At 43.7% G+C, this 24,679-nt stretch overlaps 1 protein-coding gene across 1 annotated transcript; it reads left to right on the top strand.

Moving 5' to 3' along the window:
• Positions 1–263: 263 nt before the first annotated feature.
• Positions 264–23,792, top strand: LOC118169420 (putative neutral ceramidase C). Its single transcript, XM_035330731.1, has 22 exons — positions 264–944; positions 1,273–1,467; positions 3,104–3,250; positions 5,186–5,295; positions 5,575–5,724; positions 6,284–6,460; positions 6,894–7,021; positions 7,587–7,664; positions 8,931–9,051; positions 10,476–10,601; positions 10,986–11,072; positions 12,671–12,775; positions 12,897–12,978; positions 13,426–13,541; positions 14,919–15,013; positions 15,596–15,635; positions 16,361–16,456; positions 17,346–17,441; positions 18,079–18,228; positions 19,091–19,150; positions 19,896–19,984; positions 23,320–23,792. The coding sequence occupies exons 3-22, from the start codon at positions 3,115–3,117 to the stop codon at positions 23,495–23,497; spliced, it is 2,220 nt and encodes a 739-aa protein (XP_035186622.1). The 5' UTR covers positions 264–944; positions 1,273–1,467; positions 3,104–3,114; the 3' UTR covers positions 23,498–23,792.
• Positions 23,793–24,679: the final 887 nt, after the last annotated feature.

The following is a 24,679-nucleotide window of genomic DNA, read 5'->3' on the forward strand; positions in this document are numbered from 1 at the left end:
GCATCATGGCTGGGTATGCCTGAACACTGCACCAGGGTGGCTTGGCCCAAGCTACCTAACAGCTGTGTGTCCAGAAGAAAGAAGATGAATTAAGATAAAGGATTAAGACCAAGGAAAATGGGATAATTAGTTCATGTGACTCATTTCCCACCCTGATTAGGTGCTTCTGCACCTTTGCCTGAGGACATGGCTGTCAGGTCTGGAACTGCTCTGGGGTGGTGAGAGCCAGGATTTGGGCACCATGCATGGAGGCCAGGGGGCTGTGGGGTGGATTTAGTGGACCGTGGAGGCTTGGTGGTGGCTCAGCACAGAGCCAGTTGAGTGTCTCTCTCCCAGGCATCCATGTCCAGGACTTTGGCACAGAGCTCACCAGGAATATCTGTCAGCCTATACAGAAGCGAAGCATGCTGTTTTCTGCCAACAGCAAGGGCAGCATGTTCCTTTGGTATCGCAGCGAGGAGATAACATATCAGAAAATCTTTCTTCTCCCCACAAGCCAGTCCAAAAATTGCTGAATCAAAGGGAGATACTGAATGTGACCTTGAAGTGATGACTCAGGCTGCCTGTGCACAGTGCTAGCTGGGTTATTAACCCCTGGAATCAGGAGACATGGAAGAAACGGTGGTGGAAGAAGAAAACAGCACCTCCTGCGATGTTTGCCTGCTGGAAGCTGAGTAGAATGGAAAATGTCACATGTGGTCCTGTCCTTAAATTCCCTCAAAAACTCATGGGAGGTGGGGAAAGCAAAGGTGTATTGCTCAGGGGGCTTTTAAATTCCCTGCAAGCAAGAGCAAGCTGCCTCTGTCTCAGGGATATGATAGCTCCTGCAGATGCAACTCTTTGAAGAAAGTATGTTTTAGCAGCTGGTGGATTAATGCATGATGCAACCAAACTGGGGCTCTGAGGGAAAACAGACAGAAAAGGCAAACGTTTAAAAGCTGAGAGTATGTCCCCATATTTAAGTAAGTTCTTCTTCTTCTAGTGAAGTTTGTAAACCCTTGAGTCTGATATCCCATGAGAATTCAGATTCACAGCAGGATATGGAGCAGCAGCCATCTTGCAAGCTGGTCAAGCTATGGTGAAAAAAAAAAAAAGAGGGAAAAACCCTGTTCCTGTAATCCTCATGCACCAGAGCTGATGTGTGTAATCCCGGAAAGGTTATTTTGAAGATACAGGCACTGTTCATAACTTATTAAAAAAAAAAAAAAAGGCATGGAAAAAAAACACCTGTTTTGCGATAAATGTTATTGATCTGTTCCTTATCTTACACAGAGCCTGACTCATGGGATTGTAACAGCAATAATTATCAAGCTGGACCTTTCAGCTTCAAGCAGATTTCAAGCAAGGAGATGTTTCTCTAACCCCTGGGACTGGAAAGGGACCTTAGTTACAAGCAGAATTGGATGAACTGAAGCCTCACAGCATCCAGAATATATAGAGAGAACCCCTAATAAGCTGCACTGCAAGGTAAGTTTGCATGAGATGTTGTTGTGAGTTAATAGTACAAATGTTTACTTCTTTTGGTATTACTTCAGCTGTGTAATCACTTGGAAAAACAAATGGAATTGCATATCAATGTGGTCATGTTTTGGGATGGCGCTGCAATATCCATCATCTGGGCAGGTTGTGATGAGTTGCAGCTAGCTGGCAATTCCAGTTTATAAAATAAAATGCAAAATCAAAAAAGGGAGGAAGGAAACCTGTAATACTAGATTTCTTGCCACTAGAAAATTAGCTGGGTGAAATTCAGCAGTGAGCACAGCTGATTTACATTACCATGGCAAAATATGTTGATAGAAAGGTCACCTATAGCAAGTCTGGGTGACCAATTGTCTTGCTGGTGGTGATATTTATTGCTGCCATGCTTCCAAGACCATAAATGCTCTTTTATGTGGTTATTTACTGCAGATTGGTTGTTTCGAGGGCACATTACCTCTGGGGAATGTCCTCCACACATGGTCTTTACCAAGCCCCTTGCCAGACCCACCAGCAGATCTGACCTCTGGGATAATTAGAGGCTCTGCCCCACTTCCCTTTCTGATCACGTCCCTCCTCCCCCCTCTCCTCTCCTCCCCTGGGGCATGCTCATACGAGCAAAACACAGAATCCCTCTGGCTGGGGGCACTGAGGCTCCCCAGGCTGCCCAGGAGAGTCAGGGACATTGGTGAGAATGGAGACCCCCACTGCTCTGAACTAGGAGCCTGTCCCCTGTGGTCCAGGAAGGTTTGTGGTTCCATCAAAGACAGAGGTGTGCAAAGAAATGGGATCTGCAGTAAGATGATCTACTAACACACCCAATGATGCATGAAAATGTCCAAAGCTATTTTAAAGGCTTATTTCTGCCTTGTATGGATGTTTCCAAGAAGGGCAAAAGGCACATCTTTGGTACAAGTGCCCGATGGAAGCTCTTGATGCAAAGCTCAGATACCAGAACAGGACAAACCGAAAATCACTTTTTTACACAGGAGAAAATAGTACATTTTCCCATAACCTTATTTTGTATAATTTTTCTTGTTAATCTTTAAACTGAGGTGGGGTAACAATATACACAAAGGAAATCCAAAGAGCTCAGCTCTAGAAAGCTGTCACAACCACCACTTTTCGTATCCTGGAGAAGACTGCCTTTGCCCATGCAATGGGGTATTTGCCTTGCACTGGTTTTCCTAAATTAACCATTATTATGACAAAGACATTGTGTGCACTGAGCATGAGCAGTAAAAATATGGTTAGGCTTCAGGCTGCAGCACCTCTCTTAGTGCATATAGGATCTGATGAAAGATTTAGGGTTTTATTTGAAAGATTTCTTCAAAAGAGCAAGCAATGTGTCCCAGTAAATGCGAATGCAGTAATAGAGAAGCATGCCCTGTCCTACCGGGCCTCGTGACGGGGAGCAATTGCTGCACATAGGAGATATGATTTTGCTGTCTTAAGCAGAATGGGAAAAAAAATAAAGATATCTGTCACCACTTCCCATCCCTATCACTGCCTGCTCTGCCCCAGCTGGGGGACACACGGGGTGGGGGATGCAAACCACGGCCAGCATGTGGCTCACCTCAGGGCTGACCCCTCTGCCTCTCTCACGGGCTCCCCTCTGCATTCGCAGGGCCCCCTGCCATGTGTGGAAAGAGGCAAAAGTGCTCCTTCTCCCGCCTGGAGGTGGTCCTCATCGTTCTGCTGTCGCTGATGATAGCAGTGACCGTGGCACTCCTCGTCCTCCACTTTCTCACCCAAGAGAACAGCTCCAGCAATGGCAAGTCGAGCTACTTCAGTGCTACCCACCGCAGCTGTCTGCCATCCAGAGGGCTTGCTGGGATGGAGGGAGGATACAGGAGGAGGGCGAGAAGATGCAAAAGCATCTGATTTTGTCTTGTGGCAGCAGGGGTCAGGAACCTTTTACAGGGCCACTGACCAGTGACAATCATCCCAAAATGAAACAACAGCATGGTGGTGTCTCATTCCCAAATCATTTGCAGACTCAAGCTTTTACAAAGGTGCTCCCATTTTTTTTTGCAGAGGGCACCAATTTTTGCATGAACCTGGATATCATCGCCATTTTTGCCTGCTCCCACAATGAGGCGATGTGCATGGCACGCCCCAGGGCCACATGTTCAGGTCTAATCATTCCCACCTGAAGCAGTTTGCTCTGTTTGGAAAGTTTAGAAATATATTATTAAAAAAAAAATAATAATCAAAATGAGCTATGAAGCTTCTTTCTAAACCCAGAGAATGAGAAACTGAGGAGCTTGGCAGTGCTTGCGATACTGCCCCAGCTGACTTATTCCCCCCAAGCCCATCACCAGGCCTGGGGCAGCTGGGTGGCATGAGCTGCCCCAAGAAACCCTCAATCCACTTCTAAAATACCCCACACTTCTCTTCTGGAGAGAGAAAATAGCATGGGGGTACAAAACAAAAACAAAAACCACACCAAACCAATCCAAAGAAAAAGAAAAAAAACAACACCCAAGCATTTTCAAGCTTTAGGTGTTTCCATGTGGTAGGAGCCCTTTCCCAGAGCATTGCCTGATTAGTCAGCAATGAGGACTTTCACTTCCTTGATTTTGCTCTTGAGGTGTATGGAGTTCATGCTTTCCTCTAGTTTTTAGTTTGTAAAATGTGAGAATTTTGCACAAGTGCCTTTCCTCCACATTACATCTCTCTGTGGAGGAGGTGGAGCAGCAGTAATTTTAATGGGAACCCACCTTCATTCACACTGCTTTGTCGCTCTGTTGCTCCTGTGCTCGGTCTGTGGAGAATGAGAGTGTTTTGTTTCTCCTCTGCTTTAAGTGACAGTCTAGGAAAGGCCGTGGTGGGAAGACCAAGCGTCCCCTTTTCCCGCTGCCCAGCCACCAGCTGCCCCATCTGGCCAGGGAAGACTTTGAGCACAGATTAAGTGCACAAAAATATTTTTCCCACAGTGTTATCTCAGCCTCCAGTGATTTGTGGCTGTGGGATTTCCTGAGGCGCAGAGAATTTATTTATTTATTTAATAGCCCTTAATGGCTCTTCTTCTGTGACTTTGGCCAGATGCTCTGTGCATCCCATGGAAGGCTGTGTGATGGCTGGGATGAGGCTCAGCCTCCTTTGAGGGGCCTTTTCCTTGTCATTTGGTCCAGGGTCATTGCCCGCAGCTGCTTGCCTTGGTGCTGCTGTGCCCCCTCCCCCCCCCCCCTTTTTTTTTTTTTTTTTTTTTTTTTTTTTTTTGAGACCAGGACACCAGCACAGGACATGGATTTTTTTTTATTATTATTATTATTTTTATTTTTTATTTTTTTGGGTGAAAACAGCCCTTACACCCTGGCTTCTGTTTTCTGCATGACAATGGTGAATTTGGAGAGATGATTTGGAAAAAGGAAGCTAAGCTTGTTTTCCCCTTGCTGTGAATTACTGCACATTTTACACAGCCCAGTGACCCCATGTTGTGAGCTCTGCAGTTCTTCACACCTGGCCCATTATTTCCACCCTTAATACATTAACAGCATCAGCAAATGCTGGCCATGTTGGCCAACAGCTGGAAACCCAAGCAGACAGTATCAGCCAGATCCCCTTGTTCACAGACTTCTAAGTCCTCCAGGGAAGTGCAGCAGATTCCAGGCATGCACACCCTTTGAAAAAGTAGTGCTGACTCTTCCTCCCCTAGTTCTGCTTGTTTGCGTGGCCCCTAATCTACTATTTATTCTTACTATAGATTATGACGACCCACCACCAACCCAGAAACCATCAAATGGTGTCTCAGGAGACTACTTACTGGGTGCAGGTCGAGCAGATTGCACAGGGCCAGTAGCAGAAATTCCTCTGGTATGTATGGGGAATTGAGCATGGATTCAGTGAAATACTGTTCTTTTTTTCATCACCTCTATTATTTTTTTTTCAGAACATTTGGCTTAGAGGCCTTGCCTTAACAAATGGTTGTCTTAAATCATTGAATGATTGCAGGGCAAGACAGTTGCAGCTCTGAGTTTTTATCTTGAAAGATTTTTTTTGATCTTCTGGAAATTGACTTAGGAAAATACATGCAAATGAATCCATCTCTCAGTATTTTGTCTGTGTGGGCCTGACAGAGCTCTTTCCTTCCAGATGGGTTACGCCAATCCTGACCAGGTGGGCGGTGGGCTCCTCACACGCCTCTACAGCCGAGCCTTCATCGTGGCTGAGCCTGACAGCTCCAAGCGAGTAGTATTTGTTAGCATCGACATAGGAATGGTGTCTCAGCGACTGAGGCTGGAGGTATGTGGCTGGAAGTGAAAGATCTGCACGGCGTGAGCTGCCGCTGGTATTAGCGCTGAGGTTGTAGTCATTGCCAGACAATAAAGAATGCAGCAGCACCTTGGCCGTTCCGTTTGCTTTGGGATTTCCTTGCAGCAGGACTTTCAGAAGTGTGGTGTCTCTGATGAGGAAGATTTCTCAGCAAATGGTGCTGGACCTTGACCATGCTTTTTGTAGTGAAAAAATTACCAAAAATACACGTGATGCTTGGTGCCTATGTATTGCACCACAGAGGAGGAAGGGAGGTCCTTGAGAAGTAGGCGTTCCCTGGATGACATGGGGTGGGCTGCAAGTTGGCTATAGAGGTCTTCCCTTACAGGATTTTATTATTCTAAGGCTGTTGTCAAATCAACAGCTGTAACCTATTTATTTGGTCACTGGCTATGGGAGTATCAAGTGGAAAGAAAAGAGCTGGGAGGCAGGTGAGAGATGATTTTATTTGTTTGTTTGTTTTTCAAGGGTTGATATAAATCTCCACAGGCATAAGAAAGGGTTTTTAGGACCACTTCTTTCCTCTTAGGTGCTCAAGGAACTGAAGAGCAAGTATGGCGAGCTCTACCGACAGGACAACGTCATCCTCAGCGGCACCCACACGCACTCAGGTCCTGGTGGCTACTTCCAGTACACGCTTTTCTGGATCACTAGCAAAGGACTGATCAAACCGTCCCTCAATGCTATTGTGAAGGGCATTGTAAAGGTAGGCATCATCTGGACTGTTGACACACAGGCCTGTAAACATGGAAAAGGTAAGGGGAGGTATGTTTGTGACTAACAGAGCTCTTGCTGCAATGTTCATGGTAGCACCTGAAAGTGCTGCAGACTTAAAATATGCTCAGAGGTGGTTTTATGCTTGCTGGTGATATCACGTCAGAAAATAAAAGCCTTAAAGTTTTTCTTTAGAAAGAGATGGTTGTGCCTGGTTTTGAAATATTACTTTTCATGGTCATAGCTTTCTAGAATTTTGGTCTATTAAACAAACAAACAACAGCAACAACAACAAAAAAGCAAACATGAAAAGCCTATAGATTCCCAGTAAAGTGCTGGGGCCAGGCAGGGAGGGAGTTTTTCCAAATAAATTCATATATGGCTTACATTCATGCACTAATATTCCCTGCCTTTTTGTTTTTCAGAGCATTGATATAGCACATCAGAACCTGAAAAGAGGAAGGCTTTTCATAAACAGGGGCACTGTAGAAAACAGTCAGATCAACCGAAGCCCGTACTCATATCTCCAGAATCCAGCATCTGAAAAAAGCAGGTAAAGGCTCCTCAAATGGGAGAGCAACAGATCCCTGAAGAGGACCCTTTGGTTGGAACCATGACACAGAGGTCTTGCAGCCAGTGTTTCTGGTCATTTGTAGGACAGTTCAAATGTGGAACCAAGTCCATGGCAGAATGACAGTCACCATTGTGGGTCCTTGGGTACCTGCTTCCCCAAAATTGAATTGTACAAGTGGACTTGGAAGCTCTTGATGCCCCCTCCAAGCATGTGAGGCATTAGTTAAGGACGTGACCTCATGTTTTGTTAACAGCAATGAAAGAATGTCCCTAGTAGATGCTACCATGTGAGTCAGATGGCATTAAAGTACATAAGGTTGTATTTAGAGGGATCTCCTCTTTCCACCACCCAGGGAAGCAGGGCCTGAGGTCATCAATGACTGTGCCTCTTCCCTTAGGTTCACAGCTGTATTAGGATGGTCCTGTAAGGTCACCATATCTCTGATATCCTCCTCATTTTCTTGCTCAGCCCAGTGGAGTTTTAACAACACAGAATGTGACTGTTGCTCTGGTGATAACAGGATTTCCCTGCTCCATTGTCCCAGGTATTCATCCAACACGGATAAAGAAATGGTGATGCTGAAGATGGTAGATGAGAATGGACATGACCTGGGCCTCATCAGGTACTGACTATTGATCCTCATAAAGAAAAGCAACCCGGTACTGTTGTTCTGGGCTTAGTTCTGTAGTTCCTTCCTGCACAAGCATGCTGACTTTCAGGTCTATGGCACTTTCTCATAGACCATTCTTCTCAGGTAGTCACCAGAGGGCTTCTGAGGGAAGAGTAAGTTATGCCAAGAGTCACTGAGTGCATAAACCAGGTCTGTGTCCCTCATCTGCTCTGGGACCTTCAGCAGCCTTAGCCCATCTCCAGCTCTCTGTGTTGGGCATGTCTCCTGCCACGACCACTGTGCCGCAGCTTGCAGAGGAGGCTGGGGAAGATGACCATGGCTGGCCTTCCCTTGCAGAGGTGCAGACGAAAACCGTATGCAGTTGAAAATCAGTCTTCTAAGGCTCATCTTGCACAACAGGTTACACAGCCATACCAGGTTCTGGCTAGAAGCACCACGATGGGAGCTGCACCCTAGGCTGCATGGGGCTGTATTAGGATGTGTCCCAGTGCATCGGGGCCGTCCCCGAGGACCTCCGCTCGCACAAGGGCTGTTTCCTCGGGGCCGTGTCCCATGCTGCATCTTGTACTAGTGCCTCATGTGCTTTTGCTGTGCCCCTGGGAGCAGGGTCTGGCTCCAGAATCTCTGGGACCCCTTTGGGCTCCTGTTCTTTTGGTTATTTCTTTAACACCCCATTATTTCATGCAAAATGTGCCATTCCTGGTGATGGGTGTCAGGTGCTGTGTTTATGACACCCATCCTATCAGCACATCTTTGTGGCAGTGCTCGGCTGCTCAAAGTTCAGAGCTCAAGGCCGGGGAAATGAAGTAAGAGGTAGTCCTGAAACCAACAATGTGACTTCTCCATGTAGAAATCACAAGTGAGAATCTGACTGTAGTAAGAGGAACAGGAGGGTTTTCCTCTTATTTTTTTCCTCTCCTTGTGTCACAGCTGATGGTGCAAGGAAAAGCCAGGGATTTTCCTCCAAATCCTTCCAAAAATATAATTCTTGGGAGTCAGAAGAGAGTCAGTCCAGGGCTGAACTAGCTCTTGATGGCCCTGTTAATTACAGTGCCAAACTACCATCACCTCATGACCTGGGTCATCAAAGTCATGAGCCTTTCAGGTCATGATGGGAGAGGATGTGGACAACACTGCCTTTCTTAATCCAGCCCGGGGTACTGATGATCTGGGTTTTTTCCCCAGAGGAAATTTCCATAAGCCAATTGCAAATATTTATTTCAAATAATGCATTTCCTGCACATATCTTCTCTCTAGCTGGTTTGCCGTGCACCCCGTCAGCATGAACAACACAAACCATCTTGTGAACAGTGACAACGTGGGCTACGCGTCTCTCTTGTTTGAGCAGGAGAAAAACAAGGGCATGCTTCCTGGAGAGGTGGGAGATTTTTCAGAAAATTGAGAATAACAGGGAAGAAAGTTCAACACAGAGGGTATGGTCAATGCTTTTTATGGGCCATAGCAGGTTCCCTCGAACACTAAATAGGACAGAACGGTAAATACAGCAAAAGGAGGCCAAAGATGCACTTTCTGATTTGTTTACTCTTTCTTCCTCTGGTGAAGAGAAATTACAAAGTGTACTCGTGACTTTTCAAGGTAATAACTGACAGCATTTACTCCCATTTTAAGAACAAATCAAATTTGTTATGATTCAACTATTGGACATACTGGAAATCACTAGAAAGGCAAGTGGGGGATATTAGATCCTGTACGTTGTATCTGCAGTATGGGATCAAGCCTGTAGTCATCCTCACTTGTTTTATGTGGTCTCCAGCCAGTTCTGTCTCATAGTCTTCATTTGTCCAGGAGATTTGCCATCCCCCAGGTTCAAACATATCTCCTTTATTCCCCTGAATTATTTCCCCCTGAAATGTGAATATGGACAAGAACCAATCTCACAGTCACTTTGAGTCATGAGTTGGTTAAGACGGTGTCCTGCGTGCATCTTCAGGAGGTACCTTGAAACATTGCTCAATTCGTATTTTAATATTCTGGACAGGGGAACATGTGCAGTTCATATCAAGGATAAAAACTGAAGGAAGTTTAGACATGTTCTGCTTGCAAACATTTCTTTTTATAGTGGGTTATCTAAAAGCTTTTAACAAGACTTTACTCTAGTGCATAGTTATGGGTGCAAGTCAATGCAAGATGATAGGAACACAGACTAAGTATGTGTGGAAGTGTTTGCAGGATCCAATACTCAGTTGTGCGATTTGCTGGACGCATTTTGTCTAGCAGTCTTACAAGAGCTGATAAGATATTAAAATAGCTGGTGTTGACATATGCTGCTTCTAGAAGGGGGAGAAATGAGAGGATCCATTGTGAGAGCTGAGTTCAGCTGATGCTCAGTATGCAACCAGCCTTGCTTCTCAAGTACTGCTTGGTGTGAACTTCTGTGGTCAGATCCACTGGATCTCACCCCATAAATCAGTCATGTTGATAGCCTGGCAGAAGAAAAATCCAGCTCAAGGTGTCACAAGGAGCCATTAGCGTGTGATCAGGAATACGAGAAGAGGGGAGGTGGGGGAAGAGCTGCTGCTGAGATGGAAGGTGGTAGTTACATCCCCCGTGGCCTTTTCTCCCTTATTCTTCCTGTCCCTAGCTCGTGGTATACTCCTGAATCCCTGTGCCAGTCCTCCCAGTCACCTCAGAAATATTTACCAGCTTGCATGCCAATCAGCTGGCTTTAATACCTCTCTTGAGGTTGTGCTGCATGTTTGCAGCCCAAAGGGAAATCCACAGGGGATGTCTGCAATCGTTGCAAGTCATTGAAATCCGTCTGATCATGTTTCTATTTTGCAGGGATCTTTTGTTGCTGCCTTTGCATCTTCCAACTTGGGAGACGTGTCACCCAACACCAAAGGCCCGTTCTGCGTAAACACAGGGGAATCGTGTGACAACCCACAGAGCACATGTCCTGTGGGGGGGGTATGTATGGATTACTCAATCTACAGTAAATTATGATGGAGGAGAAAACTCAGGCTAGAGCTGCAAATACAGAGCCTTGTGATGGACCATTCTGCATGAAAAAGACCTTGTCTGGACCAATCTGGATGCCCTTTTCAGAAACCTACTGTGTCTTGTCTTCACACTGTTTTCTGATCATTCAGCCCAAATCCAAATTTGTCTCACTGCAAAGCTTAGTGTTGCAATCTGGTGCCCAAATTTTAGATGGCTAGCAAGAAGCTATTAGCTTCCACATGATGAAAACCACTCATGCACTCATTCACTTTGCAGTGCCACATGTTCTCCATATTAACAGATCACTAGTATTGAAACAGATCACTAGTATTGAAACAAATTTCTTAACAGGCAGCGATGTGCATGGCCATGGGTCCTGGTACTGATATGTTCGACAGTACAAGAATTATAGGGCAAAATATCTACTCAAAAGCAAAGGTAAGTGATGTTTCATTTTACAAATGCATGTGAATGCTGTTATTACAAAAACAACCACACATTCATTTGAAAAAATTTCTTGCACCTGTTTTTTATGAATGTTTGTAGGTTTAAATTACTCTAAAATTCATGTTTATACACTTAAGAAAAAAATCCTGATTATTCAGAAAGCATAAACTTTTATTTAGATATGTGATTATAGGACTTGGAATTTGAAAATGTTGTTTTTGAGGTTTTGATCTCTCTCTTCCTGACTGCTGTGTAATCTGGATGTTGCTCCCTTATAATCGCTCATTCCCAAGAATGCACCTCATGATGGGTCATGATGGGAAAAAACACTGGTGGCAAAGCCTCCCAGGAGAGCTCAGCAACACCACCACATATCACTTGTTGGCTGACTTCAGCATCACACTCCCAAACTAACGCAAATGTGAATTAAAATCTGCTAGCTTAAAAATCCAGGAAAGATACTCATTTTGCTATTACTGACTTTGCATTTACTCAGTGTGGTTCACCCTCTTGGCTCTATTATGTAGCCTATGTCCTTGGGCCCCAAATTCACTTAAATTAACTGGTTTCCATTCTATGGAGTCGAGTAATTTGCGAGTTGTCAATGAGTGGACCTTTTTTGGCACCGTTTCAGGGACAGCAGCTTGTAGGAACTGGAACAGGTCCAGTAAAGGAGAGAGAGCAGAAGGCTTGATGGTAGCTATTTCCTTTTTAATTGCCATTTCGGATGCTTGCCCTGAAGTCACTCCAGGCCGATCATGACTTCTAAGCGAAAGCTTGTCCTAGCCAAAGTGCCTGGCATTGGTATCAAGTGGAGAGGAAAAACATTGCTGTCATTTTTAACACTGCAGACTCAGGGTTGTCAAGGGCTGCGTCCTCTGCTCTTTGCGGCAGTTACAGGAGATGTTACTAAACCTGTATAACTGCAGGCAATGCTGCATACCAGCTTGAAGCACGTGTGTCAGGAAAATCATCCACTGAAGAGCTGAATGATGGAGATGTCACCCATATAGGAAATGCATAGTCAAGTCCATGAGTTTTGAAGTAATTAATGCATTTGACTGCATCTTTGTCAAAGAAAACATTTCTTCTGGTTGGTCTTAGACTCGAAAACTACAGATATTATAACAGCTCCTGTAGTCAACAGTTGCTTTGCCTTCTCTTTGAGCCATGAGTAATACGGGTGAGGATGAAAGGTGGAAGGAAGGAAGGGAGGGAAGGAGGGAGGAACCATCCAGATGGAATAGGTGCATGCTTTAGCTGTGAAAAACAAGGTGCACACAGAAGTGCTGACCAGTGTACCCCCCATGTTGCTTGGGACAGGAAAGCTTGCAGGACTCGGGGCACATAGGGTTTAGAGACAGGATGATAGAAACAACAGAGCTTGGGAAATACACTCCTGCAAGAGGCCACTGGAAGACATCAACCGAGTGATGAAGTAATTCATAATGCTGAAGCTCAGAAGACTGGGGTGCCTGATTTCTTCTTCCTAGAGGATTTCCACACACTCTGGAGACTTTCTGCTTTGTCAGGAGGCCTTCCCTTGGTTTTCTGCCTTGGCTGCTGATTGCTGTCTGTGTCCCCCTTAGGAGCTGTATGCCAATGCTTCCCAGGAGATCACAGGACCCCTCAGCTCAGCTCACCAATGGGTGAACATGAGTGACGTCCAGGTGGAGCTAAATGCCACGCACACGGTAAGAGGGGGAGCTCCCGGGGCACAAGGAAGGAAAAACAGCTATGTTCTCATAGCAGGATCTGGCAAACTGGAGGAAACTGGTTTTAAAATCTCTCTCTTTTTTCTGCATTTTGGTTAAGGTCAAAACATGTAAACCAGCCTTGGGATACAGCTTTGCTGCAGGGACTATTGATGGAGTGGGGGCTTTCAACTTCACGCAAGGTAATTTGGGGAGTGGATGTCAACATGGCTTTGTGCAAATGAGGAGGACACAGGGCACACCCCAGGTGAATTCAAACCCTCAGACCAGAGAATATCAATATGTGATTGAACCACAGTCTCCAAAGGGATGCTTTTAGAAAGGTGTGATCAAGTTTATGTTCATTGCAAAGCTTCTGGAGGAAGGATATACAGGAAGGAGAGTGGGGAGGAGAAAGAGGAGACTTCAGGGCAGTCTTTCCCATTTGTTCTCATTACCCTAATGCTGATGAAATGGGGCTCAGCTGGGCTAAAACTTGGCAGAAACCACACCAGAAAAGGGAGATAGTTGTAATCCACTAAGAAATAGTCTATCTGACATAAGGAGGGAGTGGGCAATATATGATATTTCTGCCTGATAACTGCTGGCGAAGCTGAAGGAACAGTGTTTAAAAGATGTTTTCCTTCAAGGCTCGGTAGAAGGGGACCCATTTTGGGATCAAATCCGTGACCAGCTCCTGGGAGAGCCATCCAATGAAACGAAAGCTTGCCACGAACCCAAGCCGGTTCTCTTTAGCACTGGAGAGGTAAGGGCATAGCTGGGTGTGTGCTCTGGGAAGTGCTGTAGTGCCTTACAGAAACCCAGCCCCTATCAGCAATGTCTGTCCCAGCCTGCATGGTGAAGGACAAGGACCAAGACAGAGCTGCGGAGATGCTGAGGGCATGATGGAGTGGCACTGGGCTCAGGTGGGCACACCGTGGGCTGGAGCCCTCCACTCTGACCCTGTTTGTGGCAGGACCAATGCTCCCAGCTGGCCCAGGGCTGTCCCTAGGGATGGAGGCCACCTGCCACCAGTCCCGCACCCCCAGGGACATCCCACTCCCCAGGAAGGGCTATTTCCTTGGGACCCACAGAAATGGAGCCCCGTCACTCCCAGCCCCTTCCCAGGGAGCTGTGCTGTTCCAGGGACAATGTCAGCGCTGTCCTAACTGAACTCTCCCAAATCCTAGTTAAAACTTTAAAAGAAAATCAATGCCACGTTTCCTACCTGCTGTTCCTTTGGCAATAAGGCAAATGCACCATAGTGGAGTGGGATCATATCCAAGGTCCTTTAGAGCACTTTAGAGGATGCCATCTGGATGAGGCGATTCATCATTGGTTTCATGTGTTCTTTTGATGTGCTTCATGAGTTTTTGTCATTCATGTTATACCCCTGGTAAATCACTCCTCAAAAATCTTTTTGGCTTGCTGTAGCAAGATTCTGCATTTTGTTTGCCAGAGCTGTGCCACCCTCAGGTTCTTGTTGTTCTTAATTGCCTTTAGCAGACTCCTTAATATTCTGTGTAGTCTTCTTTTTAAGCTGAAATGCTCCTGTAGTGTGCAGGTTGTATCTGGCTGCTGCAAGGGTATTGAGTCTGGGTGCAGCATGGTCCCTGCCATGGGGTGGTTTGAAGGGTTGGTCCCAGGGTTGGGCTGCAGGTGGCTCCTTTACAGGGCTCCCTGAGCATCACGTGGAAGGAGGTAACCATCATTTCCCATTGCCACCAGGCTCCCTCATTCACTTAGTTTTGCCATTCTGCTCAGATGATTGGCCTTACCAGTCATAACACTGTCCTTCCTCCACACAGGTGGGAGGTTTCTACTGGTCAGGACTCTGTTTCTGGGTGCTACTCTGATTTTATTTACCTACTTTACTTTAAGCTGCCCCTCCACCAACACTTTTTAATCATTTTTCCTTACCCATGTAATTTGCATGTATCTCTCCTTCTCTGTCTGTATGGTCAGACAGCTTGCTGTACATGTGGTGTATGAGGTGCACTTTCTCATGTCCCTGTCTACGTTATGGAAAATAATTTTATTTTCCCTATTTATCGCTATAGGAAGGAAAACTCTTCAGCTATCTTTTTTGTTATTCTCCTATAAAAGTCATATACACTTTTTTTTTTTTTTTTTTTCATCTCAGATGACGTGGCCTCATCCATGGCACCCTGATATTGTGGATGTTCAGATCGCTACCATCGGATCATTGGCAATTGTTGCGGTTCCCGGAGAGTTTACGTATGTATTTTTTGGTCTTGTTCTATATATTACATCTGAGAGCATTTCATTCAAAGTACCTGCAGTACTCCTGTGTGTGGGTACATAATCTGATGCAGAAAAAGGGGGGACAGGATTTAAAATTGTCCTCGATATAAGATACCTGTGTGAACACTACATATATATGTCCACTGCACTTAGACTCTTGTATACGTTCTTTTCTGGTTACTTTGGGATTCCCATTTTCTTCTGTATGGTATGAACAAGCCATGGAAATGAATGAGATCAGGCTTCCAAGATAATTTTAGTTGTTCATTGCAAAATACAGTTTCACTGAAATGAAAGGAGTGTGTTAACTTTGTTTTTTTCACACCATGATTGCTGGAACAACAAATTGCACTGATCGCTGATGATACAATGGTGATAATCTGAATAGAATAGTGATTTATTTCTATCATCTGAGGGTACTTTAGCAATCCCCAGAGAACCACTGCATGTGCTGAATGAATTTCTGGTGGCCTCCCCTCTGTTCTGGTGTGCTGCGTGTCAAAGAAGTGATCCCTGTATTTCTGGGTATTGATGCTATTACCTTAATGTCCCTAGGACCATGTCTGGACGCAGACTACGGGAAGCTGTTAAACGTGTAAGTTGCCGGGGAGGAAGTTTCTTGAGAAGGCAGTCGATCCAGAACTTCACATTTCTTGACCCTTCTGTTTTTTCCCTTGTCCCCTTCCCAACTGGGGTCCTGGGGCTCATTTCTTATAGAGTGCTGCTTCTCACAGTTGCTTAACATGCATTTTGCATGCACTTACTGACATGCAAAAGAAATTAATATCCTCCCCAAAATAAGCAAATTGATTGGGTTTCAATCCATTAAGGCAACAGAAGTTAATTCTGTATTAGAGTGGTATATCTCCTTAATCCCTACCAGAATTTTGCAGCATGAAAACTGCTGGAGAAAATGGCAAATGTATTTTTTCCATTTTCTTGATGGATATGTCTTATTCTTAGCCTCAGTCTGAATACTTAATCTTGCCTGCTATTCCTAAAGCTCACTGAGCCTTCCTCACATAGTTTTATTGCCATTTTTTTTTTTTTTTTTCCCAAGAATACAGACATCAGACTTCTAAAAAATCTTTAAATTTATTGCATTCGCTGGAGCATGAGGTCATTTATCCTTTTTCATGTGGGAAGCAAAAATGAGATATATTAATATATGCAAATTACACTGGTGGCATTGCTTTCATGAACATCCAGCCCCCTACCCACTCTAACTTCCTCTTCTGCCCTGGTAAATAACAATAATATAATCATATAATTGTGCATTAAGAGGTTGATACAAGGTGAGTGATTTATCTTCTTTTTCAGGAATTTGATTCTCATGGTACAGCAGGAATGGATGTCGTAATTGCAGGGCTGTGCAATGTCTACACCCATTACATTACCACCTATGAGGAATACCAGGTAGTTGAGTTCAGTTTTTACTGTATGAGATGATAATTCATGTGAAATTGTGCAAGTGTACTTTTCCTTTGCCATGAAAAGCTGAAGAATCTGTGGTACAAATCCTAAAATGGCCTTGTTTATTCTGGACTAGTTTAAATGTTGCAAGTGCCAAAACAGTTTTCTGACCATAGCTAGAAAATACATATGGATGCTTTAATGTGGAAAAAGCCAGAGGTACTGAAGGAAGCTCCTCTGAGCTTGGGTCCGGGTTAGTTTTTCTCCTGATGACCTGGATGAAATTATCTTCGCAGGCTGGTGAAACTGCCAGAAGAAAGGTTTGGAGCTGCAGGGTCATGATAAGACCATGAACTGTAGCAGCAGATTGCTGTGGAAAAGACTTACAAGAGAGCTTACAAGACCCTTGAAACAGTTTTAAGTGTCCCTCCAAGGCAGGGTAGATGCCATGCTCTAAGGAAGATGTGGGCAGTTGGATCAACTCCAAGGGTTTAGAAACACTTACCTGGGAGGAAAGGTGGGAAGAAGTGGGGTTGTCCAAGTTAAAAGTGGGAGAGAAAAAACCTTTAAAAGAGCAAAAGAGCTGTAAGAAATGGAAGACTGACGAAGGGGCCTCCCTGCCTGTGATGGATGGGAGAAGAAAAATAACCTGAAGTTGCAGCAGAAATACCTAAGTGAGCTAAGTGAGTTTTGTTGTTCTGTAGCAGTAAGGGGATTGAGGTTCTGCTAGAAACCAACCCCTTAAATAAGGATAATAAATTAAATATAAATCTTTAAATAAACCCTTGCAGGTACAGTACAGTGCTAATCTTGTCCTAGTGCAAATAGATGAGCTGCATGATCTGCTCTAGAGCCCTTCAAACCCTCCTTTTCCAACTTTGTCCTTTCCTAGGTTCAACGATATGAGGCAGCATCAACTATTTATGGGCCACACACCCTTTCTGCCTACCTTCAGCTGTACAGAGGACTTGCAAGGGCTATTGCTACGGTAATCAAAATTTTCTGTATGTCATATGTTGCTAGAAGCATTTAAATTCTGTAAATGGTGTTGGCTATATTTGTTTCTCAGTGTTGTGGCTTGATTGCTACACTCTTTTCTCATAAGAAACCCATTTTCTCATAAGAAACCCAATTCTCTTATGCTTTAAAAATATTTCCTATAATGGGAGTCTCATACCACTTTAGAATTTCTATTTTTTTTTTGCTTTAAAGTTTTAAAAAATACCTACCTCCTCCAACCTTTCTGCATGGTCTGAAGTTGCTGTTTTCCTACAAAGGTATAAAAAACAGCTGTATTTTTGCTGTATGTGACAGTGTCATCATTGCCTCTGAGGACCATGTGGATAGAGCAGAACCTGCAGGTGGGAGCTGCCTTCTGAGGGTGTGGGATATTCTGCCTGATGTGTTTGTTGACACGTCAACAGGTGTCTTGTGGGGATTGGTCCTGCATGTGGAGCACAGATGAGGGGCCTCTTGCTTACTTTTACATTCACTGTATTGCTTCTGCTCTTAAAATCTGCTTGAACCAACTTATTTAGATGAAGAGCCACAGCATGGGTGTGATTCATGATGGAGGTCATGTTTATCTGTATTTGAGTATAATGAGCACCTCTTACCTCCCACAGAACACAGTTCAGGATTTGCCAAGTGGCCCAGAGCCCCCATTTTTCAATATGACTAGCCTGACCTTGGTGCCTAGCATCAATCCCGATAGGACACCGGTGGATAAGACATTTGGGGACGTGCTTCAAGAAGTGAGACAACAGTATCGAGTGGTGAGAGCTTCAAGGATCTGCTAAAAAATTTAGAAAATCATCTTTAAATACTTATCTTGCTAAAAAGTCTGAATTTTCTAGAGGGTTGTAGTGGACAATGTCAGAGAGCACTCTTGAATTTTAAAAACCATTTCAAAATGCTTCCCACTTTCCTTACCTTTTAGTGATGAAGAAAAGTTAAGCCTGGAACATAAAGCTTGTGGGTGACCAAGTTTTATTTCTATGAGACAAACACATTAGTGATTTTATGAAGCAGCAGTACTCTTCAGATCAAAACAGCAGAAAGGAGGCAGTTTTCATGCCAATGTCATTGTACTGAATGTGGTCAAAATGTGTGAATGAAGGGGAAAATAAGTCACCATAGTATTCAATATGAAGAATATTTCCCCTTCTGTTTCTACATAAAATATAATTTGATGATGAAATGGGCAAATGTTGTACAGTGATATCTTTAGAAGCAGAAATCAGGTCACCTTTGATTTCTCTGGTATGGAGTATAAATGAAATTAAAAAATGTTAGAAAGGATTCAGTTTTTAGTCCATAAAATTTATTTAAGGTGTTCAGAGTAAGGACTTTCATCTCATTGCTGTCTCCAGCATTAAAGTAGGAAGAAGGCAGGAAAGTATTCTTAAACATTTACTCATTTCCTTCCCTCTTTTGCATAGAAATTTTATGTGCTGTGGTGTTCATCCAACAAGCAGGAACAGGGATTCACAATATAAATTGTCCATTGCTGCTGCAACAAGTGAAATTGTTTAAAGACAGAAAACAAATAAAACACTTTTAAGGTGTCTTCAAAGGATGTTTTGGATGTGAAATGTGCTCCTTAGCCTTTAATATACATTTCAATTTCCTCCTCAGGGAGAAGTTGCTGAAGTAACTTTTGTAAGTGCCAACCCTAGGAATTCTGCAGAGAACATGGTAAATATAACACAACAATGCTGGAAAGGGTGAGGTTAAGGATTAATTAATATTTAGCTACTGCCTCTGCCTTATGCATTTTGCTCTTCAATGTTCAGATTTCAAAAGGAGTCATTTCATGTAATTCAGAGCTTTTTTTCTAGCTGGGAGTTCACAAGAACATAGTTTCTCCCATAGGCATGTGTTTTTGGAACTCACACCACCAGAATACTTTTGGAGCAAAGTCCTTGTCTTGGACGTATGTCTGGTTGTGAGAGAACACGTTGGCTTGTATATGGTATATAAAATGTGAAATCCGCACTCACGGTCAGACCGTCAGTCACCACAGACCATCCATGATGTCTTCACACTACTGAAGTTGAAGGCACTCTAGCCCACATATTTTTCTCAGTATCTAACTCCCCTCAGTCTGAACAAGGATGTTCTCTAGTCTCCATCTTACTGGCTCAGTGCATTGTTTTAATAAAGCAAAGAAAAGTAGAAAAGTACATAGTTCATTCCATCACTCAGATAGAAACTGGTAACTAATTACTTGCCTGTTCATTCTTGTTTTAATGATCAATTTCTCTGCTTCATTTGCAAGTTTAAGTTTTTCCAGTGAAATGTATGCACTTTTGCCAGTCATTATTGGATTTGCCAGTAAAACACAGAGAAGCATAGCCCTGTCTCCATTTGAAATGACACAAAAGAGTAAGGACATACCTGTTCATTCAGCATCTTGCTCATTCTCTTGTTTTTATTCCAGACCGAACACAACTTCCTGACGGTGGAGACATACGTCAATGTTTCAGGAAAATGGCAGGTGGTACGGAACGATGCCTCCTGGGACACCAGGTGAGTGCCCCTAACAGATTTTTTCACTGTTTCACAATCTCAACAAAGTACTTTGAGTTTAATCCAACCTGCTCAATTTCAGAGCTCCCAGCCCTAGGTTGGTCTTGTCCCTTCAGATGATGCTCTCTGGCGATGGACAGGTCTATATTCATTTGGTTAAAATGTCCAGAACACAACATTTAGCCTTCCCCTTGGTATAACTTCTACAGTGAAGGCTTATAAATTTGGAAGAGGTAGACTGAAGAACAAAAATTAGAGAAGGATAACTCAATTTGTTCATAGCCTACACCCATCCATCTCCTGTATGCTGCTGATAGCTAAGATACCAATGAGAGGTTCAGCCAGCAGTAGGGTTTTTATGGAAATAGGCTGGCTGGCTTTGCTGAACATCATAAAGTAGGAACAGTCAACAATTTAAAAAGTTTATGAGAAAATAAAATCAAGGTTAGAGATATCAGTCATAAGGAAGAATATCCATTAAGCAGCAAAGATGATGGCATCTTTCAGAGCTATACCAGAAACCCATATATGAAATAGGAATACCAAGGGAATCTTTTGCCAAATTTTTTATTCTGAAGTTGATCCCCTGCTTGAATAAACACAGTTGCTTGCTTATCTGTTCCTGCATCCAAACTGTAAGAATACACAGCAGAAAGAAATTGGAAATAATTCATCTTGGGACCTTCCAACCTTGCAATATCCTGCTGCAAACAAGTAATGTCAGAAATCAGAGGCAACATTCCCAGACAAGAAAGTCTTACTCTGAATTTATGGAGAGCATTTGGTAGGGCACAAGTGCCAATTGCTCTCTAAAGCTAATCTGGTAGCCAGGCCTCCAGCCTAAATCCACTGCCTCCCCTTGGCATACTCTCATAAGGTAACAGGAGCAAGCACGGTGCTGGCTCTCTGAACTAAGAGCTGATGTACTGCTCCTGTGCTCTGTATGGATTCCTGACCTCCCTCAGTGTGGGAGACTTAATCCTACCTGCAGTTGGAGCTTGGCATTTCTAAGCGTTTAGCCTCTGTTTAACACTAAGACTATGTTATGTTGTCCTTCTTGTTTGTTTCCTCTTTCCATTCACCCTACATGCAGCACAGGCATTTTATCACTGGTATGCACATGGCATAGATGATATGTAGCTCTGCCTAGAAAGACATCTGAAAAGATGTCTCCTCCTTCCCCCCCCGTAGTTCCTAAAATCTCAGCTGTGAACACTGAAAAAGGTTAATAAGATGTCTCTCAAAAGGACAAAAAACATAAAAAGGGCAAAACTTTAAGAATGTGCTGCCATGATGCTGAAAAGAGAAATCTAGGCTTCTTTAATTCCTGAGAAAGGTCAGACTTTGGATCTTGCCTGCTCTGAATTATGCTTAAAAATTTCTGCTGATAAGGAAGAGGAGTTGTTTGGCCTAAAGGGACTGAACAGAAGGCAAAGCAATGCAGATAGTAGTGTCTCCTTTCCTGGTGCCCTAGGAAAGTATAAAAGAACATGAGAAAGGGGAAATGGTTTTGTTAACAATGAAAGCAAGTCTTTACAGTACCAGTACATTCAACTTGAAATGTCAGTAATCAAAGTGAGGGGAACAGGAAACATCAAGCATTTTTACTAGATGTTAATGAAGTCTGACTTTTTTTTTTTAGTACTGGGGAAATTAATGTATGTCACTGTTGAACTCGATGGCATTGCAATAGGAAGGTAACACAAGGGAATGAATTATTATTCATTAGCTCAGTGTTGCAAAGTGTTAAATAGTTTATAGATACATCTGTAAAATGCTGATTTTCAGGTAACCAACAGATATGAAGGTTTACTTAAAGGAGGAGCAGCTTTTGGTGAAGGAGATAGCTGTTATCTCCCCTTTGTTTTGCACTCCCCATTGCATCACGGACAAACTCAATGCAGGCTTGACTTTTGCTGGATGCTGTCTTAGTGTTTACAATAGAGAAGTGTTTGGCCAGATCCCACATCTGCAGTGGGGGCAGCGATCACTTTCATGGGACTGTTCAGAAGGATGAGCTGAGCTAGAGACAGGAATCTCCCTGGCCCTGCTTTTAACAGTCAACAGAGATAAGATGTGGTGGAGCTCATCTGCCTGAAGCTCTTCCCAGGTGGGATCTGATATGAGTTGTGGTCCTGGTTCAATGAGCCTGGAGGGTGGGATGGGGGGAGGAAGGGTGACAGCACAGATCCATCACAGTAGCATTTGTAGGTCCCATCATTACATACAGACAGGATCAGACTGGAGGAGGTGTGGAGGGTGGAGAGCAGAGACCTCGGGGTGGGGGTCTCTGCTCTGAGCCAGATGACAGCAGGGCCAATGTTGCTGCTACAGCAGGTTGCCCAGGGCCATGGCCAGGCAAGCTGGGGCAGACCCTGAGGATGAAGATCCACCACTGCTCGGGGCCTTGCTGTCATCTCCCAGCACAACACTGCACTCTGCAGTGATAAAGCCAGTGCAATCCACAGCCAAAACCTCAGACAAAAGCAACCAGGTTTATACATAAACCATGTGTCAGACTGCGGCCTCCGCTCACAGCTGATGAAGCCAAATTTTCCCCATTAATCACCATTTTCCACCCAGTAATATCTGTAAATACTTATTTCAATATTCTCACTAAGACCGCTGTAGTGAAAATCTGTTTCTCATCATTGACAAAGAATTAAGATATTTTGATCATCTGCTTCCTCTGGTTAAAGCATTGAAATGGGGGTGCTATTGCAGTAGGACTTGAAAACTCTCATTAAGATTTCTCGGTCCATTCTTTTTTATTTAAAAAGACTAAGAGCTAGTAACAATGCTTTATAATATGTTATTGTTTCCCATTTCCCACCATGGGGTGTGAAGTTACTGAATCATTGCTGAGCTCTTCTGTTGCATCTGCTGCTGTGAGCCAGAAATGTGTAAAGTTACAGAGTGCTGTTAACACCCACAGAATGTCTGGCCCAGGTACAACTTGGGGGATACCCAATGCTGACAGTATCAGAAAAAGAGAGGGTTAAACTTTTTCATCTCCCCAAGAGGTTCTGCATCATGGCTGGCTGAATAATTCCCACCACTAGACACGGGTATCTTTTCTGTGGCTGTCTGTAGTATTAAGGTTTTGCACAACAAGTCTGCAAAAGAAAAGGTTTTGATATGGAAAGAGATGTCAGAAGCCTTGAGCTCCACTTTGATGAATTTTACCTGTCACCTTCAGTAGATGTTCAGCCTCTTGGCTCACCATTTCTCCAGTGCAGCAAAGACAAAACTTGTTTATATTGCTCATGAAGGTGGTGTTGTATGTTTAATGGAAGGTGGTGTTGTAAGACTGCAGCTTTTGGTTTGCCTGCTAGGTTTTACTGGACCAAGGGATCATCAGGTCAGAGCAATGCGACGATTGAATGGCACATCCCTAGTGGCACAGAGCCTGGCATCTACAGGATACGATACTTTGGGCACTACAAGAAAATACTCAAGCCTGTTAATCCATTTGAAGGCATATCCTCAACGTTTGAAATCACAAGTCTGTAGGTGATCTTGTTCATTAAAGGAATTGTTTCCTTTGAACAGTAGATTTGATATCAGTGATGTTCCAATGGACACTGGGGAGTTTTCTTGTGGAATATGTGACTCATACATCATTGCTGTCCCTCATGTGCTGCTCGTTGTCCTTTGCTGTGCAAAGCTTGGCTTCTGCAAAATTTTGACTTTTACCTGCAATTCAACCTTACTAGTTCAATATATTTTCATTCAAGCTTTTCTGGTCCTGGTTGGATCTCATTATAGTTGATTCTTATTATAATAAAAAGTTAACTGTTTTTCTTTAGTCATTGAACGTATGCTTATTGATTGTGAATAGGCTTTCAGAGGGAATCATTGCATGACAGGAGCTAATCCAGACCATAAAATAGTCCATAAAATTGAGCCCAGTCCATAAAGCTGCAAAGAGCTGCTGAATTCACAAGATATCAAAAGAAAAGCCTCCTCAGTTGTGCTCAAACTGATTGACAAAGCCGGCTTACTAGGATGGTAAGTGGAAAAATGGATAGATACTTATCAGAAGGGTTTGAATATTATTTCATTTAATCATTCTGTTTCAGGGCATTTTGGTGATTCATTCTCTGAGTTAAAAAAACAACAGGTGGAGCAACAGAATGGTTTTCCATAAATCAGTTATCTCGGTTTCACAGGCTGTTTAGGGCCCTACCACAGAGTTCTAGTGTAAGGTTAGCCATGTTACGGAGGTCAGCCATTTGCAAAATAAAATATTGAAGCAGTCTGCAGATATTTCCTGCTAAACTGTGTTCTTCACTTTCACTTATGTCACTTTTGAACGACTGGTGTGCCATGTGGATTCAGTGCTGTCCAACACACATGGGTTTATGCAAAGGCAAGTTTTTTTTTGGAAGATAAGTCCTCTGAATGTCCTCAGATAACCACCAATGGCCCAAGCAACCACAGATGGTTTGGAAGTTAAGTCCTTGGAAGAGTTATACATGTTTGCTGTGGTTGTGGTCCAGAATCCAGGATGCTGGGTGAGATTGACCTCAGAGCTGACTGGCCTCTCCTGTATCCTTGTGTTATGCTCCTTCCAACCACAATGAAGGGCAGCAGATGGCATTTTACCCCATCATATATCACCTTGGAACACCTCAAAAATATGAAAACTAAGGATGTTTACATGTACCAAAGGTGATTTCAATGGGAGGGTGC

The sequence above is a fragment of the Oxyura jamaicensis genome, chromosome 6, assembly GCF_011077185.1.
Source record: "Oxyura jamaicensis isolate SHBP4307 breed ruddy duck chromosome 6, BPBGC_Ojam_1.0, whole genome shotgun sequence".
Classification (NCBI taxonomy): Eukaryota; Metazoa; Chordata; class Aves; order Anseriformes; family Anatidae; genus Oxyura; species Oxyura jamaicensis.